Consider the following 18022-nt stretch of genomic DNA (forward strand, 5'->3'; position numbering starts at 1 on the left):
ATTAGGTGACTTTGGAGAGCGGAGGTTTGCAGGTTGCTGGACCTGCCACTATGCCCGAGCAGATGACCCCCTCCTTCAGCAGGTGCTGCTGCAGGGCTGGCCTCGACTCATGTTTTTCTCTCCTATTTTACTTTTTTTTGTCTGTTTCCTGTTCCTTCTTGTCTCAGATTTGGGAGGGAGGCAGTGAAGGCCTTGAACAGGTCACTACTTTCTCAAGCAGAAGGGAGACATTTCAGGTTTGCATGCAGAAGCACTGTCACGAGAAGACAATGCCACCCCTTCCCGCTTGGAGAACAAGCCCACCTTTCCAGAACACCTACAAACACCAACCGTGCTTTAATCCCACTTAAGCAGCCAGGTTCAGTTAGGGACAAACTGGTGGAAATCATGGCCAGGAAGCCACACTGCGGGGCCCTGCACCCATCTAGCCTTCAGGTGCATGAAATACTGGGAAGGAGGAGGAGGAGGACTGGAAGCCAGTGTGACAGGATGGTGGCCTGATGCCCACTAACAGACCTGAGTGTCCCCGAGGTTTGCTCCCTGGGACCTGGCAACAGAGTATGTAAGAAACCTGGAAATAATCACGTTACGATTAATTATTAAGTACCCCACGGGGTGCTAAATGCCTCATAATAGAAATAAAAGACCCAGTCATTTTAGGACTTGACAGTCAAACGTTAGACATGAAGCAATGAGCAGTGGTAAACAGAAGGGAGAGAACAAGACAAAGCAAAACAATGCCTGAAAGTGATAAGTTCATTAAGTTTCCGCATGCAGGCATCTTTGCGACTTAATTAAAGTTTTTAGGGTGTGAATTGCTTCAATTACAGTGATCTATCATTGCACTGATCAAAAAAGAAAGGAGCTTTAATTTCAATAAAAATATTTATACATGAAACAAACAAAACATGACCAGAATGGAGGACTGCTTACACGAATAGGAACTGCTTCTTGTTAGAGCCGGGATCCCTGCACGCGCCTTTGGTGAAAGTACAACCGTTCAACAACTGGAGGATCTGTGGCACTGGGCAGTTATGTGACTGAAAAAACACTGTTTCTATTCACAGGATGAAAAAGGAAGCCACACAGCACACACAAGAAGGACGTAAACTTACACGTTTAGTAAGCATACAGTAGAAAATCAGGGCAAAATCAAAGCAGCACACGCCTGCACGAGCAATCCTAAGCCACTTGCACCAACGAGTAACTCGCAGATCCGGCTTTTATTTTAAATGTGCGATTTCAAATAAACAAGATCAGATATTTGCATGATTGTTAGGAAAAGAATGCACTTGCACTGTAGTTTTTCCCCTGTTTAACTTGGACATTCTCTATTTAGAAAGGAATTGTCAAAGTTGACTAAGAGAAACTCCTGAGGAAGAAAATATTAACGCTTTCCAATTCTGGAGGTCAACGTCCTGCCAAAGCTTCTTGGGAGCACGCAATACTAAACCAATGACGCTCCTGAAAATAGAAGAATACTGTATAAGCTCCAGTAATTCCAGCATCACATGAGGACGGGATTAGTAACATTTTCAGTTCCAAGAGGAGAACATAACAGGGCGCTGCAACGGGAATGCAGAGAGGTTATTGCGACGAAGAGTTACTCGGATGTTATTTAACAAATGAGTGAGAACGCCATGTGATGCTCCACAGCATCAATTCTAAATCAGACCGAAGAGACCCATGTAAGTACAAACCGTACGTATTTAACCTGCGAACAACACGCTGCTCTGTACCACTGCCCCCACTGCACCAGCGGCTGCGTGACTTTGGGAAAGTCACTTAAGCTCTTTGTGACAAAGTTTGCCCGTCTCTAAGGAGGAGCACTTAAACTGCGTCTCTCCAAAGAGACTCAATCAGCTAATATTTGCACAAAAGCTTGACATCTGGTGCTGAAATGCGCTAGAGTGCAATATGCTGTTGGCACGTGCACACTAACACCCACCTTTAATACGAACTTGAACGTCTTTTCTCGCATTACGAGGTTTTCCTGTAGCCTCCATTACATCTCTGCCTTAATGCTTAGCGATACAACTTCTGCAGGTGCTGGTAAGTGATGCCAGCCTGATGCAGGAGCTTGTTCCTCAAAACCCCTCAAAAGCCCAGGAGGTGTCAGCAGCAGCTGTCAACCCCATCAGCTTTTCGGTTTGGGTAGGGTATTCCACTGAACGACCTCCTTCCAAAACCTCAAATGTGGTTTAATAAAAGCTTAAACAATCTGAAACGATCCAAAGCCCCTCAAGACTGGGTAGTTTGTCTCAGTAAATGGCATATGGAAATCTTAATCAAAAACATATGGCTTTTCGCAGGAACAATTATACAACTTTGGCTAGAGTAATGAAAAATTTCCCCAAGTTTTACACACAGAAATCAGTCTTTACAGCAAAGAAGATTCAACTATAAGCGAAAGAGAAGAGCTGTAGCCTTTTATACTTTAGTAGGACCTACTTGGGTTTGCGCTTTGGTTATGAAACTTGCTAAGTGACCCCTAGATGAGTCCTGGAAATCAAAGTTTGCTCTTTTAAAAAATATCTCACAGACGTCATCGAAGTACAAGCAAGCAAACACGATCATATCAGCTCACTTTCCCCAAGCTCCTGCTGGCAGGGGCAGGGTCATATTTGACCTCTGCTTTTTGTATTTATATCCCTCCTCATTCACAGTTCCACGGATCGTTCTATTTTTAAGACCTCTACCCAAGCAAAGCGGTTACAGCGTTCGTACACGAGACCCGCTTGGGTCCCGTTATTGGCTGCCACGTGGAAATAACTCAGCTGCTGAACTCGGCGTGCCCTGGAAACCCGAGCGAAACAAGGAGGCTTCCCTCAGGAGGCTGCAAGTCTCAGGTCATTGGTGATTTGACAGAGAGATCCCTATTTTTTATGAAAGCTAAGCTCTGTTTTGCCTGCCTTTGTTTGCCGGAGGAGGGTTTCCATAGTTTGCTTTTTTTTTTCTTTCCCCACTGTGTAGCGTATTTTTAGAACCTCAAATGCTTTCGTAATACCTTATTTCGTAATAATAGAGTACCCTCTATGCAAGAGGACTATTTTAGACTATTAAACAAACCCAAAAATATTACAGAAAATTACATGAATAGTAAATTATTCAAATCAATGGTGACGGGTGTCCGCATGTCTTTTAGAAAGCCAATTTATGTGACTACATGATGTAGAAGGAAGCGCTGCTGTACATTGCCTTGGATGGCACACTGTCAAAAACTCATCCACCATTAGTGAACCCTTTGTCATTACATTTAAGGGTTTTTTTCCTAATGATTAGAAAAGCAATGTCAATGTTATTTTTATCTATTATTCTTGCTTAACTGATATGAAACTATTTCTCTTTCCATTATATTGTAACAAAAACATACATACATCAATCACTTCTTTATACACCACTGAATTTTAATTTCCAAAAGAAAACATGACTAATGCTCAGGCTTAGAGGAAAAAAAAATGTTAGTGGCTTTCACGCTGCTCTATTTTACTTAAAGTCTGTCTCTCGAGACTTTTGTAAAGCAAATTTGATAACACATCAGTGATACTGCTCTACTGAGTCGATGTTAATAGCAAGTAGCTACCAAAGCATAATACCTGTATCTATATGTCTATCTATATCTTCAAATGGATCATTATTCCTACAGGGTGAGATATTCAATGAACCTTGACAGAGGATGCTTGAAGGAAAAAGAAGGGATTGTAACGCGAGACCCCAAGAATACAGCCACAAGATAATTGCGAAGGTCTTGCTGGTGCGGCTGCAGGATGGAAACGGATGCCTCCAAGCTGTAAAGCACAACCCCAGCTCCTCCACACCAAAGGAACACGACCCAGGACTGAGCAAAAGTGGATTTGGCTGGAACCAAGAGAACCACGAGCAAGACCACGACCTATATAAAACACGTATAGGAAAACCTGTGTGTAACAGAGAGAGAAAGCAAGGCAGAAAAAGCAGGTAATACAGCACTAGTAGCAAATACATAAAAATATCTGCAGCCAGTCCCAGCCAGGGGGAAGAACCTGCCCCACCACCGTACTCTCCTAACACAGCACTAGCAATACCTGGATGCTGTGCACTCTAGCCTTAGTATCGCTGTAAACTCACTAAAAATAAGTCTTTGATTAGGCTACTAATGCTCCAGTTACATTATCAGTGAATCCTCAGACCAGCATCTAAGAGGTTCTTTTAACCCATATCTATCGCATGGGGTGTTTGGTTTGGTATTTCACTCTCGAGACCTGGTTGTACTTCGGATACGAGAAACTTGTTGAACAAAAAAACTCATCAGAAGGATTGGCCAAAACTTTCTGGTTCAGACCAAATAAAGAACCTTCTACCAAGAGGTAGCTTCTATGCCCTCTTCCAAATTGTTTTCATCCTATTTGCATAACTCTCCACATACAACGGAGCATACTTTCATATCCTGGACAAAACACACAACCAGATGGAGACAGAAGTCATTTGCATTGCTGCCCATGGGATAATACGACTTCATTGGCTGTAGACTATAAACTATGCTAATCTGGCCCATAAAACAGTCTTGAAGATGAGATTCTCGCGCATCTCAATCAATTTGAGATTTTAGAGGACACTGGTTTGAAGAAATCATAGCCCGTCTATACGAAGGCAGGCTGAAAGCACTTTAACTGATGACTAGCACCCACAAAGGCATTAAAGCTTTTTGCTCTCGAAACACTTGACAAGATTTGTCTCCTGATATTTATGGCTCTAATATCTCTAAACACTGTCTCTATAAAACCTGTGCCTGACTTTTTAAAAGCAGGGTTTTATGTCATCCCTTTCACAAATACACAAAGATTAAGTTCTTCTGCCCATGTCCTTGCTGTTGTGTCAAGACTGCACAATGGGCTATGCAGCTCGGAATAAAGCCCCCTTTGATACAGAGCTTAATAGAATTTTAGTTTAAGAGCTGGTGTTCTAATGAATAATTTTTAGAGTCACTGATTTCAGAAATAGTTTACAAGTCTGGGGATGAAAGCTTTCTAATTTGACCTTTAGAACAGAAATTTCACCGGGATTTCTACTTCACTAAAAAAAAGAAGTTTAGAGGTAAACACCTTGCCATTTCCCTATCCTGCCTCTCCTCTGGGAACTAGTTTTGCTTGGGCTTTAGTACCGTAGGCATTAAATAAGGTGCTGCCTGTGCCTCTGTACCAAGTAGCCAGGTCCAGTTTGGACTTCTAGACCTTTCCTTTCTCTGATCTTTCCCACACAGAAACTTCTCTCTTTCTCACAAGATGCAAAAATTCTCTGCCGCGGGGGCACCTGCAGCTGGAGGATTTTCACGGTGGGGTTTGCTCTGAAGGCTCAACTTAGCTACGCGACGAGAAGAGACGCGTAGCTGGAGGAGTCGCAGGTTGGAACTCAAACCAGATGTTCCCAGAGGAGGCACGCTGCCTCCTGCCGGGGAGAAGGCATCGCAGCTCCTCCCGTCTGAGCCAGGAGTGAGCTGCAAACGGCCGCGCTCGGGTTAGGAAGGGAGAAAGCTGGTGTTTCGGTATGCAAGCCAAGGTCTTGTTTTTCTTCCAGGCCCTCCCCACTCTCCGTGTCACTCACAGCTCTGACCTACGTGTCATCTGGGACTCTGACATCTCTATCTGTGTTCTCACATTGAGACGATGTTTCAATCTCGCCAAGTCTTTCTGACCACCATCTATCAAAGACGGACCGATTCGCCCACCCACATGGCTAAAATTCCTCCTCAGGCTTCCACGTGGCATCCCAAAGACTGCAACAGCTTGTCCTCGAGCGTTACCAACGCTGTTGGCCAACGCGCAGCCGCAGGAGTCAGGGGCCCCCACGCCGTGGCTCAGACTGCTTTCTCCTCTGTCACACCTCGCACAAGCTGCTTGTCCTTGCCAGGATGGCTCCTCCTGGCCCACTATATCCTCAGCAGCGGCTGGGATTTCATCCTTGCTTCCCAACAGGCGACGAGGCAGCCCCAGTGCTTGTTTTGCCTTCCTTCATGCCACTCATCTTACTGGGGAATGGGAGCTCTTAGCAACATCTGCAAGGCACCCACTGTTCTCTTCCCAAATCAAGTCACTCTTTCTACGATGTTACCGAAAAAAAAGAAAAACAATCTCCTTGACTTTATGTCCCATTTCATAAAAGCTGCCTGTTTTCTATCCTTCCGCAGGAAATATTTCAAACGTTCATTTTGAAGCAACTCTCCTGCTTGAGACAAAATGCTGAGGACTCAGGAAATCTTATTTTATCACTTTAATCTGGAAAATCTGGGCAGACATTTCCCCTTGGGTTGAGTTGAATGGAGTTACTCCACTCTCAGAATTTTTTCATGTTTTCCTAGCAAAACGATGCATTATTTGTACACCTTCTTCCAGCACAGATGACTCTGCAATAGCCAGAAAGCGACACTTCTATTGGTGGCAGGAGATACTGCACAGCCCTCTCTCACTTCATAGCTGAGCACTGACATTGCAGATGCCCCCCCTGTGCTCCCCACCGGAGCAGGCTCTGCTGCACCTCCTTACTTTGTGCAGCTAAATGAATGCAAATTCAGACCCCAAATAATGTAAAATAACGTGACACGAGCTCGCCGAGCTGGAGTTTCAAAGAACAATTCCCCTTTACTTGATAGAAGCACAAATGAAAAAGACCCCACAGAGCTCCTGATCCTCGGAGGGTTATCTGGTGGTTCAGCTTGCCTATGGAAATGCTAGGCAGCCTCTCTTAGAGACGAGATGTTTTTTCATTCTGTTCACCTCTCATGTCTAATGAATTATGAAATGGCAGTCACGTTTGTTGCAGACAGGAAAACTAACATGGGACAAGTTTTGACAAACATATTTAAAGCTTCGCTCTCCTTTGCATGCCAACACTGACTCGCTGGTTTTGCCTTTCAGAAGGAAAACAGAAAAGAAAAACAAAAAAAAAAAAAAAGAAAAAGCAGCCACCAGGATAATTTTTTTCTGCACTGGCTTTGCATCCCATCAGCAGGAACAGAAATTTTCTTACCAAGACAGAGTCCACCTCTGGCCTTTGGGTATAGTCTGCGCTTGACCAGGGGGTCCTGTAACTGCTATTTTCTGTACATTGAAAGACAATACTGATTTGTATTGATATAGAATCAGTAAGGATCAACCTAAGAATAATAATTATTTCTTCAAATGAAGTAAAGAGCATTATTTCATTTGACAGACCAGGGGATTTACAGCCAAAAGGAAGATGTTACAAGAAGCACCCTAATAACTGAGAAAATAACATAGGCCTCCTGGTTCCTTGTCCTATTCTCTATCCACTGAACATAAAAGACCAGAAAAACTGATTACAATATACCACAAAACACATGCTTACAGCTTTTCAGATGTTTGTCCCGCTCTAGGATCCGTTTTTGTGAGATGTTTGGAAAGATTTGCAACCAGAAAGAACCCAGACTGAAAGAAGCCCTAGTTGCAACCACAGATGTTGATGCGGTTTGAGGTTCACCACGGATTGCCTGGACAGCAAGGGTTCACAGACCTGACATGCCTCTAATGTCTGTAATCAAGAGAGGGAGCAGGCAGAGACTACTTTTTACGGAAATGATGCCCCAAATTGACTCCTGCGTGATAAAAGAGTGGTGATGACGGATGTGTACGTGAAATCACGAGCAAGGACCACTGCGTGGCGACACAGCATAACTCTTATGACTATTTCGCAGACAAAGTCTCCACAGGATTGCTAATAAAAGTTTCAAGATATTAATATTTCAAGGAAATATCCTTATGAACTCTAATAATTATCCGTAAGTCAAGAGGGAAAGACTTCTCTCAAATTTACGCGTCTGCAGTTGGCCATATCCCATTTTGTCTTTTCGAGAAAGTATGGTTCAATCTCGCTGAATAACTGAGTTCCCCGAAGGGTCATTGCGCTCTTGAGGATATTGCTTTATATTGGCATCTACGTTTCCAGGCTATTCCATTTATTGCCAAAATAATAATTTAAATTTGCAATTTGTTTTCCTCTTTTATTTATGCGCCACTCTAGCTGTCACCAGAATATGCCAGCTGGACATCGGTGATTTGCGGAGGTACGGCCGTACTCGAGGACGGTAGCTGGGCTATATTCTGAAGTTCTGCCAAAATGAAACTCCAATATCACCTACGTAGCTATTGAACTGTTCCTACCCTCAGCTTCGATTTAAGAAAAGCTCAGAAAAATATTCTGTAGACATAGCCACAGCCAGAGGATTAATACTACTGCTAAGGACACATTAATATTCATAGCATACTACTATATTTGTTCTCACTTTTAGCCTTCAGAGAGTGGAAGAGATGTCAAACGATGTGCACTGATTCTCTAATAATCTAGTGGTAAGCAGCCAAACAGGCCACCGACGGGAACTTCCCTGCTGGTAACGCAGGCGAGTTGCAAAGGCTTCACGAACGAGAGAGAGATCAAGAAGTTTTTGCTGATAAATAGCACAATATCAGATCCTGCAGAAAGCCGTGGAAAAATTAGGGAAAGACAGACCAAGTCTTGCTCTCTCCTTAGCTTACTGGGGGAGCTTTTTCACCATTTTCTTTATGACCTACAAACCTACACGTGGAGCATATAAAAAGAAGGGTGGTATTAAGTTAACAGGTGAGATGCCAAAGTGACTGATTAAGCCTAAGGTCAGAAGATCTTCAAATGCAGAGAGACCCGCTCCATTTCAAAGTGAAATTGGCCCAAACTCCCGCGCTCAGAACCTGAATACTTACTGCTTCATTCAAAACATCACAGAAAACGAGAAAAGTCTCTTTTTCCTGCCTTCCAGGTCCAGTTTTCCACAGTACCCTGACATCATTTAGCACAAAGGCGGCTTCCTCAAGACTAGAAAAAGAGTTTTATTTAACAGCAGAGCTTTTTTCAAAGAAAGCCTACACCGTTGGACCTTGGCACACTGGGACCCAATTGCTCCATTTAATCGTTCATTTTAAACCAACACCTACTTCTGCACTTCGTTCTTAAAGATCCAGCCCCTAGGTATAAAAAAATACATATTTTGGATATATCTTATTTTACCTATTAAAGGCAAAATTAATAAATACGGAGGGAAACAGGAACAGTCTTGCCATGCCCTGAATTTCTAAACCACCGAAGAAACCGTGGTGCTGCAACCGACCTGTGCTCTTAAGCTCGTTGCAGTGGGATGCCCAGGGGTGCTGGCTCCTGCCCGGCACCGCAGCTCCCGGCCAGAGCCCTCTGCTACCTCCCCGTGCAGCGCTCCCTGTTCCCAGCAGCACTATTTCTGTGGGATATAAACTGAAATACACTTCCTAAACCACACTGCAGGCTTACAAGATGGCTAGCTTTGAGAGAAGGCGCACTGATTACTCACAAATGCCCTGCCACTGCTTTAAATAATAATGCATTCACCTTTGCTATTCACAAAGCAGGTATAAATGCTATGTTTCTGTTCCACGTTAAGGGTCTTTCTGTCACAGATGAAAGTAAAGTAGGTTCTATATTTATCCTCTCCTACATATGTCCTGTTGGTCCGACTCATCAGAAAGAAAATAAAAAGAAAAAAGACAAAAGAAGAGCTGACGTGAGGCTTAGCCTAGTTTTCCGCCCATCGGAGACCGCATGGCAAAGGTGCAGAGGCTGGGAGCCGCTTCTCTCACACCGACAACTGCACTTTGCACAGCTGAGTTAACATCTCATCTCAGCAAAGGGGAGAAACATTGGGAAATAGGTGCACGTAGAAACATTCAAATAAATTTGCACGTTGTCTTGTGAAGAACACACCAAACCCAGCGCTGGGGGCCCAAGCAGCAGGAATGTCTGGTTTTGGCTAAGATCATCAGGCCTTTTATCAAGATAAATGGTATTTTTCCTTTCAAGGACACTGGAGGAGGAATCAGGGACTCTACGTGCAGCTATGAAGTGACATCTTGAGCCAAATGCGTCATAATTAGCCCCAAATCTGGGGACTCACAAGTAGCCCTGCTCTTACAAGCTCTGACTCGACAGCTTCATGTGTACCACAGTGCACGGAGGAAAAGGGGGATGGCTAGCATGTGCCCACCCACTTCGGTGGGACTGGGGAAGCCTGGGAAGATGGGGCCTCTGGCAGTGGACAGAAGTGCACAGGAAAGCTCCAACATAACGCTTTATCTGCAGAGTTTCAGGAGCTACAAAACCCCTGTTCCTTTAGGAAGAGAGAAAAGTTTAGGAAGCCTGTCTTATCAGAGAGTCTGTACCAAGATGGATTTATTTATTGGACCCAGAATTTAAAATGTGCCCTGTATATCTGGGAAACGTTACAGAGAGTTTTTTAGTCTCCCTGGAAACTGAACTAGGAAGGTCAGCCGGAGGAAGCAGAGGCAGACGCTCTGCAGCACGGTGTCGTTCACTGCTGCCACAGAGCCCGCTCCTGTGCACCACAATGAAACCCCCTGCCTGGCCTGGAGGTGTGAAGGCTCTGAAAGGCTTCAAATGGGAAAAAAATGAGACAGCAAAAGAGATTTTGGGGTATGTACAGGGAAGCAGGCCATGTCAAGGAAACCACTTCCTGAAGATGTAAGAAAATGAAATTATTTAAGGCAGATTCATCGGCCCGGGGTGTAAGCAAACTCCAGTTGCTGGCCGGGAGTGTTATCTCCAAATTGTGACCTCATGCTGACGAAAAGCGCCAGGAAGAAGTTAATTAACCTATAGCAAGAGCTGCAGATTTGAAGTCCAGCTCCAAAAAAAAGCAGAAGAGGTACCTGAGCAAGAAACAGCCCAGCGTGGTATTTCAACGTTGGGGTAAAAAGCAGCCTTGGAGCACAGGCACGCAGCTCCCACCCAGGATGCTGAAAACTCCAACCCCCACGTCCCCCAGAGGGACAAGTGCTGTGACAGAGAACCAGAACAAGGCAGGAGCCAGGCAAACGCACCGCAGGAGGTTTTTCCTGCCCTCCACAAGCAGAAAAACCTTGGAAAAACCCCAAACTTCCCGAAGAGGATGAGTGACCGAGGGACGAGCAGAGCCCCGCACACCCGCCGTCCCAGCTGCAGTCCGACTCCTGGAAAAAAACAACCCAAACCCTCTGTTCTCCTTCATTTCCGGGGGGTTTAAAACACATCATCTTTTCTCAAGGCTCAGACATTAGTAATCACTGCGGAAATGATTTAATTTGTGTGCCGAACGCCTCGTTCAGCCGAGCGGCAGCGCGTCGCTTCGTTGATCAATCAACGCGATTGTTGTCGCGCTTGTTTGTTTAGGCCAGGCAAGGCAGATAGCTTGGCGGGTCTCTGAAAATGTTTTCCTTATTAATTGTTCTTGAAAGAATGACTTCATTGATCATTTAATCGCCAAAAAGAAAATAAATGCACTTCAGGGCAGTAAGAGGGTACAACAGTAAAGAATTTGAGCAGCAATTATAATTTGTTTCTTAGCAACTAATAGCAAAAATTATGGGATTTGCTCGGGCACAAGACGTAACAGGAATCATTCCAGCATTGGGAATATTCAAAAAAATCCTTTTCAGTATAATGCTGGGAGTAATTTTCTTTTTCTACCATCACAGTGCAATTATTTTGGGATGGTAGGTCAAAGCCCCAAAGTATTCTCATTACAACCACATTATTACTGTGTTTTCTACTACCATTTGCACGGCACAGTGCTGAGTCCTAGCTGCTAATTCATGCGTAACAATTATTTTCACAGCAACACTCCTATAAAACAAATTCCTTTAACAAAGTGTGTGTGTGTGGGGAAACAGTTTTCAGAAACAACAGTGTGACTCCCCGCAGTTAAGAGTATGCTCATGGTAACGAAGAAGAAAGTTAAGAGTTCCTATAAATGAACAATCCAATGGAGAAGGTACAAAAGGTAAGCCTGAGGCTGCTGCCCTGGTCAGTGGTGGATAGCAGCCCACCTCCAAACCCTGCCCTCCAGGCACGGTGTAATCTTCAAACACAGTAAAAACAGTTCAGCCTGAATTCCACACACAAAATCAGCCATTTCACTCGACCAGGGTGTCTGCAGGAGGAGGAGAAGACATCTCCCCTTTCATTTAACCTCATCTGCCCAAAGCCCTGGGCTCCCAGCGATGCTTTGCTGCTGCTCCTGCATCCTCTGAGCACACCTCCCTTCAGCCATCGTCCCCTCTCCTGGGGCCTCATTTCTGTTCTAAAAATTGGTCAAACCTCAGCCTCCTGGATATCTCCATATCAAAAAACACCCATAAGCATTAGCATGGACCTGTTAAAAGACAGATTTGAAGGAAAGTCCTTCATAGAAAATGGCTGCAGGTTGGAAAGGCACCGCGTTCAGAGCAGGGGCTCTGTGCAGAGCAGGAGGAAGGACACCAACCGTCCTCCCAGTGAGGGGGCGCAACCATGTGCAAAATGCTAAACCCCCCTGAAAGGTAGATCCCGTTTCTCTAACAGCTCCTGTTTCACAGATATCATTTCTTATAACAACGGGGGGGCAAAACAATGGTATGACTGAAAAATTGCACCGATTTGAACTTGATTTTCCTCTTTGGATAGTAATTTCAAAATCAACAGTATGCGACAAACATCAGCGCTGACGAGAAAGGCAACGGCTACCGCATGGCTACTCACCCACTCTCCAGAGGGTCTATTTTTAAACCAGCATTCCCGCAGGTAGCACTGCCTTTGTGTATTTTCAGGTTAAACCGCAAATCCTGCTGAGGAGTTTAGGGCCAAATTGAGTCTAGTTATCACAGCAGGGAGAGGATATTTCATCCACCAGCACTGGCGATGGCTCCACAGGAGAAGACAGGGGTCATCTGCTGGGAGGGCAGAGCGGAGCCTTGGCCCCGTCCTGGGGATGCATTAGCTGCCGCAGGTGGAGGTGGCGATGGAGCCAACATAGTCTGGAGACACCTAGGGAGGGGGGCACGGGGGTGTCCAGGATTGACCCTCTGCACTGCTTCTGGAGATGTGTAAAAATGTCTGGTTTCAAAGCTTTGGCGGTAAAAAACACACTGCAGCCTCAGCAAGGTAAAGTAAATATCAAAGTTAATCTCTCATTTGAGAAGTTATTCTATAGGTGCTCATTAATTAGGTGAAAGGCAAGACAGTAATCGTCATTCTCTTTGTTGGGGAGAGTCCTGTCTCGCTTATCCCACCGCACCAACATGATCATAAAAGAAAAGATCCGGACATCATAAAGAATTACCAACAGAGGGAAAACCTTACGTGGTCCTATTTCCTCTGAACCCACTTCCAGCGCTCATTTTGAACCGTCTGGCTCCTTTCTGCTTTACAAACCTTTGGTTAAACAAGAGCAAACCCAAAGCCAGTAGAGAAGAGCCAGAAACCAGGTGGAAGCTGGCGCTCTGCGTGGTCACCCACCCACGGCGATAGATCAGGGGTCTGCAAAGACATTTCTGCTGAAAAAATATCACGCTCACCTTCCCAAAAGCACCATCCTTTGGACATCTACTACACTCCACAGTCAATAGAAGGGTGAGGAACAGGTTTGAAAGCCTTTGGGTCATGACCTGCACAGGGCACGGAGTACAAGCGTACTCCAAATGGTCAGTAGTAGCTGCTAGCAGGCAAGAGTAGCACCAGGAGAGGCCACCAAAATATGTGAAACTAAATCTTAATAGGTAGTCCTCCAAACACAGGCTCCTGAGAAGGGTCTGCAAATGCTGTGCAGAACAGGCTGCCGAGCTTCTGTAAGGAAAGGCCTTGACGCTGCCTCGCACCGGGGACAGACAAGCTCTTGAAGCCTTCCCCAGGACTCTACTTCGGGATTTTATGTCTACAGAGACGTGGGCATGAAGGCAGCTTTCAGCAGCTGCGGGCACTAACGTTCCCTTCTGTACACGACCTCACAGCCAGCAGAAATCATTTGGCAGGGAGGCTCCCATCCCGCTCCCGCCGTGCCGCTCTCCTGCCCGCAGCCGAGAGCTGCTCAGCACCTTCGAGTCGTGCCAAAGGGAACCGGAGCTGAGCAGGCGGAACCAGCTCGCAAATTCATCACTTTCTGAGGGGTATGGTCCAGCTCTGGTGCCACTAAAAATCAATACAAGTTTTATCTTCGACTGAAGCGGAAGCAGGATCTGGACCGTAGTAAACAGCTTTAATCATAGGCCTGAATGGGTGGGTACAGCTCTAAACTGCTGCATCAGAGCTGCATTTCTTTCCAGGCGTAACTTCTCATTGATTTCAGTGTTATTTCCAAACAGAAACTACAGTACAGTGAATAAAATTGTCAAGCTAAGCCCCAACCCCTAAAATAAAAAGCACATAATTTAATCTAGTTCAGCTGTGTTTTCGTATATCATTTTGGAAAAGCCATTATTAGAATCCATGCTCAGAGTTTAAAGCTTTTTTTATTTTCTGAGAGCCTGTATTGCTATAAACACAGAGTTTAGGGTATCATTAATCCATATTCTGTTACTGTGGCAGAGCAGATTCCTTGCTTTCTGAAAATATGTTCAATTTCAGAGACAACTAGCACTGGGGCGGAGGGGGGGGGCGGAGAAAGAGAACAAATTTGAAATGTAAATGATATATCACAAAGCAAGTAGTGGGGGAAAATATTAGCACTTTTATCATAATGAGTTTGTAACCTAAATACATATTTCAAGGATTAAATTGCTGACCCTCGCTGACCTCCACAGGAGGTTGAATAGCTAGATCGCAGTTTAATCTTCAGTGAAAACGTGAGAGAAGAATAACACAGGCCTTGAAGAACGAAGGACCATACGTTAATGATGCCTCAGGACTCAGAACTTAACCCTTACGAGGAGAAAATAAAAAAGCTCAAAACCCCAGACATTAGTCTCAAAAGACTCTGCAATTAACTTCCCTCAGAAATAAAGATGAGCTAACACAAAAATCACACAACGGACCAATCAGGCTGGAAGGCAAGGGATTGCTCGGATGAAGGGAGAAGCTACGGATCGGCCAAGCAGCACAGTCCTGAGTCTCCAACCACACGGCTTTCCCAGCTAAATCGCAATACGTGACATAGCGGGGCACAGGAGACCAAGCCGAGGTGCTGGAGCTGGGTCAGAGTCTGCACGTGCAACCGAGGTGCCAGACCAGGGTGTCAGTCCAAGGAAAAGAACCTAAAAGTGAAAATTCCTGAGAGAGCGACTGAAAACAAACAGGGTTTTGGTTATTCCCCACAGAACCTACAGAAGGGCATTCAAAAATGACCCCGGTCGGAACAAACCCACGTAACGTCAAGGAGTTACGCTGAGCGGCGCTACTGCATCCACACGTCTTGGATGCCAAGGATGACAACCAGGCACGACTAATACAGCCGCCCATTTTTACTGGTTCTTAGAGGCAGAGCTTTTCTAATAAACTTAAACCACTCTGTGTATTTCGTAATTCGGCTAATTCCGTTTGCAAACCCTTTGATTATACAAGGCCAAATGACTCACTGTTTTGTGAAAGCACAGAGCCTATCTCGATAAATGCTAAGTTTTTATACTTAATCCAAATGTTTCTAATCTGATTATGCCGTTTTAGCAATCTAAGCTAAATTTTAGGAATCAAAAATAATACATTTATTCAAGTTCCCCACCATTACTTTAAGTGCAAAAGAACAAGCTTTGGTTTTGAATTCAGCTGTCTTAACTGAGAATCAGTCAAACCAAATTTGTAGCTGGTTAGCTAGAAAACTTGAAAGACTTTTTGCCAGATGTATCATTCATTGAGATAGATAAATTAACCAGAATTTTAAAAAACACTCCATACCTGAAGCAAAGATAAAATAGTAAAGGTTTCTTATTTTTGTGCAGAATTCTCTGTGTTTGCAGCTCTTGGTTAATAAGCGCCTAACAATTTAAACAAGCACCTAACGATTTAAACAAGCACCTAACAATTTAAACAAGCACCTAACGATTTAAACAAGCAAGGAACTCCATGTATTTCCACTCACGTAGTCCATGGCTACTGCACTTGCCAGCATCAGGATCCTCCCTCCTTTTTCCCACATCCTGAACTTTGAAGCCCAGGACCAGCATCTAAGGAGCTGCAACCTGGTACCTGGCTGGTCCTTAAAATGACTGACTTCAGCCAACACTACGACCCTCAGGTGAGGGGGTGTTGATGTGCTTTGCTCTGAATCACGATGCTTCACCCTGCAGAAGGCCACGGTTGGTAAGACAGAGCCTGCGGTGAAACACGCACTGTCCAGAGAAGCAGACCAACACAGTGTTTATGAAGTGATCACCTTGACATACTGAAATCTGGCGTGATGAGGCTGGTCTTGGGGAAGCTGTGCATCACCCACCCAGAGTGAAAACGCACCTTCAGTCGCAGAAAAACACAAGCAGGTCGTAAGCAAACGGATAATATATTGTAAACCACGTGGGGAGACAGAGGACTCGACTTTACTCACAGTAACAGTTCTCATTACAAATCATCTCTCTATATTGTGTGAACCTGGCGTTTATTGGCATTTTTACCTTCTCATTTTTATAGCTGGAGCACATCAGCTTCTCCTACCAGTCGGTCAAAAGCGTCTTTCACGACGCTCTACTGAAAGCCCAGCTCCCCGTTACTGATAGCTTCATGTCTGGGAAGGGATGGCCTGGAACTCCCGCACGTGTGTGCAAGGCTGTTTCACAGCAGCTCCTGCTGTAATTACTAAGCTGCTGTGTACACCCCCCGCAGGACACCGGCACAGGGAAATCACTGAGATGATGGATGAACGAGCCCGTGTATCTATTCTCTGCCTTCACCTTCACAACTACACGAGAAAAAAGACAACTCGTGGTCCTGCGGTATCATTTGCCCGCTGGTACAGACTTTATCCTGTACCTCAAGGTGGCCTCACATCATTCAATGCTAATTCACATCAAGACCCGCCTCTTTTGTTATCCTTAGCTTTCGACAAGAAGCAGTAACTCCGAATTTAACCCAAAATCAATACGAAGCAGCCTGTTTTCCCTTTCACACACAGTTACGAAATACCACCTACACCTGAAAGTACCTGCACCTAAGTACTGGAATGTAGGCTCTGTGAAAACTGTCATTGTGTATTTATTCCTTATAAAGAGCATGCTCCTTCAAACATTTTGAAGCTTTAATTCTCCAAGGAAAGGAAAAATCAACGGTGAGATCCTCTTTGTCAAGTTACTTTCCTAAGCGGCCTCCTTCTCAAAAGTAAGACATTTACCCTGCATATTACACATAATTTTAGCTAAATAATTGGAAAGCAAAGCCTCTGTTCCTCATCCACATTTCCCTCTAAATCCACGTGTTTTCCCTACTCCATGAGCAGCCCACAGAATACCACAGAACGTATCAGAAAAGGTTAGGAAAGGAGGCGTTGCGCGCTCCGTTTTTCAGCATGCTGCAGGAACGGCGGCTGCGTTGTTACTTACAGGCAAACTGAAGCTTCGCTTCTCTGCTGACGATCGTTCCAAACGGGTTTGTTGCTACACACTGGTATGTTCCAGTATCTTGGGTTTTATTTGGATTATTGATCAACAGGTTGCCTTCCACCACGCTGTAGCGGTAATCCATACCGATGTCAATACTGGTTCCATTTAACTTCCACCTGTAGCACAAAATGCCAAAGTTAAATTCTGCAAATATTAATGGATACTCTTGGGTATTTGAAAATACCACATGAAGTAAATAAAGAAAGATTTAAAACATCTTTGACTACTTATCAAAAAAAAAAAGAAAAAAGCATGAAAATGCAAATTTCCTGCACAGTATTGAAATATTCCAGTATTTAACTGAAAGAGCAATATCCTTGACATATATTTCAGTCTCTGACGTGATTAATGCTTCTGTAGTTGCTAGTGCTGCTGCTCTTTGAAATTAATCATTTTGCAAGGGGAAGTCCCAGAAACAGGATCTTTAAACCACTCAAGCCCACCAAGGGTTTTTTTTTTATCTCTCCTGACTTGCTGGCTGTGTGGTTTTAAATTTAAGAAAACTCAGTCACAGCTGATGTTGTCACAAACTGGGACACCGAGAAATTCCAGCACCACGTTGCCCCAGTTACAGCAACCCTCATCCCCGCCAGCCCTCGATGGAGCCACCGCCGCAGAGCAGCCCCCTTTACCAGAAC

The 18022-nt window shown here is 44.6% G+C and overlaps 1 protein-coding gene across 1 annotated transcript in view; it reads right to left on the reverse strand.

Moving 5' to 3' along the window:
- LOC104346245 (contactin-4) overlaps nucleotides 1-17481 on the reverse strand; it is a 124028-nt gene extending 106547 nt beyond the window's left edge. The window contains exon 1 of the mRNA XM_086470440.1: nucleotides 17325-17481. Within this exon, the coding sequence (XP_086326566.1) occupies nucleotides 17325-17466 (142 nt within the window). The 5' untranslated portion in view covers nucleotides 17467-17481. The remainder of the gene's footprint in view (nucleotides 1-17324) is intronic.
- Between the last annotated feature and the right edge of the window lie 541 nt (nucleotides 17482-18022).

Source organism: Leptosomus discolor, chromosome 9 (genome assembly GCF_034619465.1).
Source record: "Leptosomus discolor isolate bLepDis1 chromosome 9, bLepDis1.hap2, whole genome shotgun sequence".
Classification (NCBI taxonomy): Eukaryota; Metazoa; Chordata; class Aves; order Leptosomiformes; family Leptosomidae; genus Leptosomus; species Leptosomus discolor.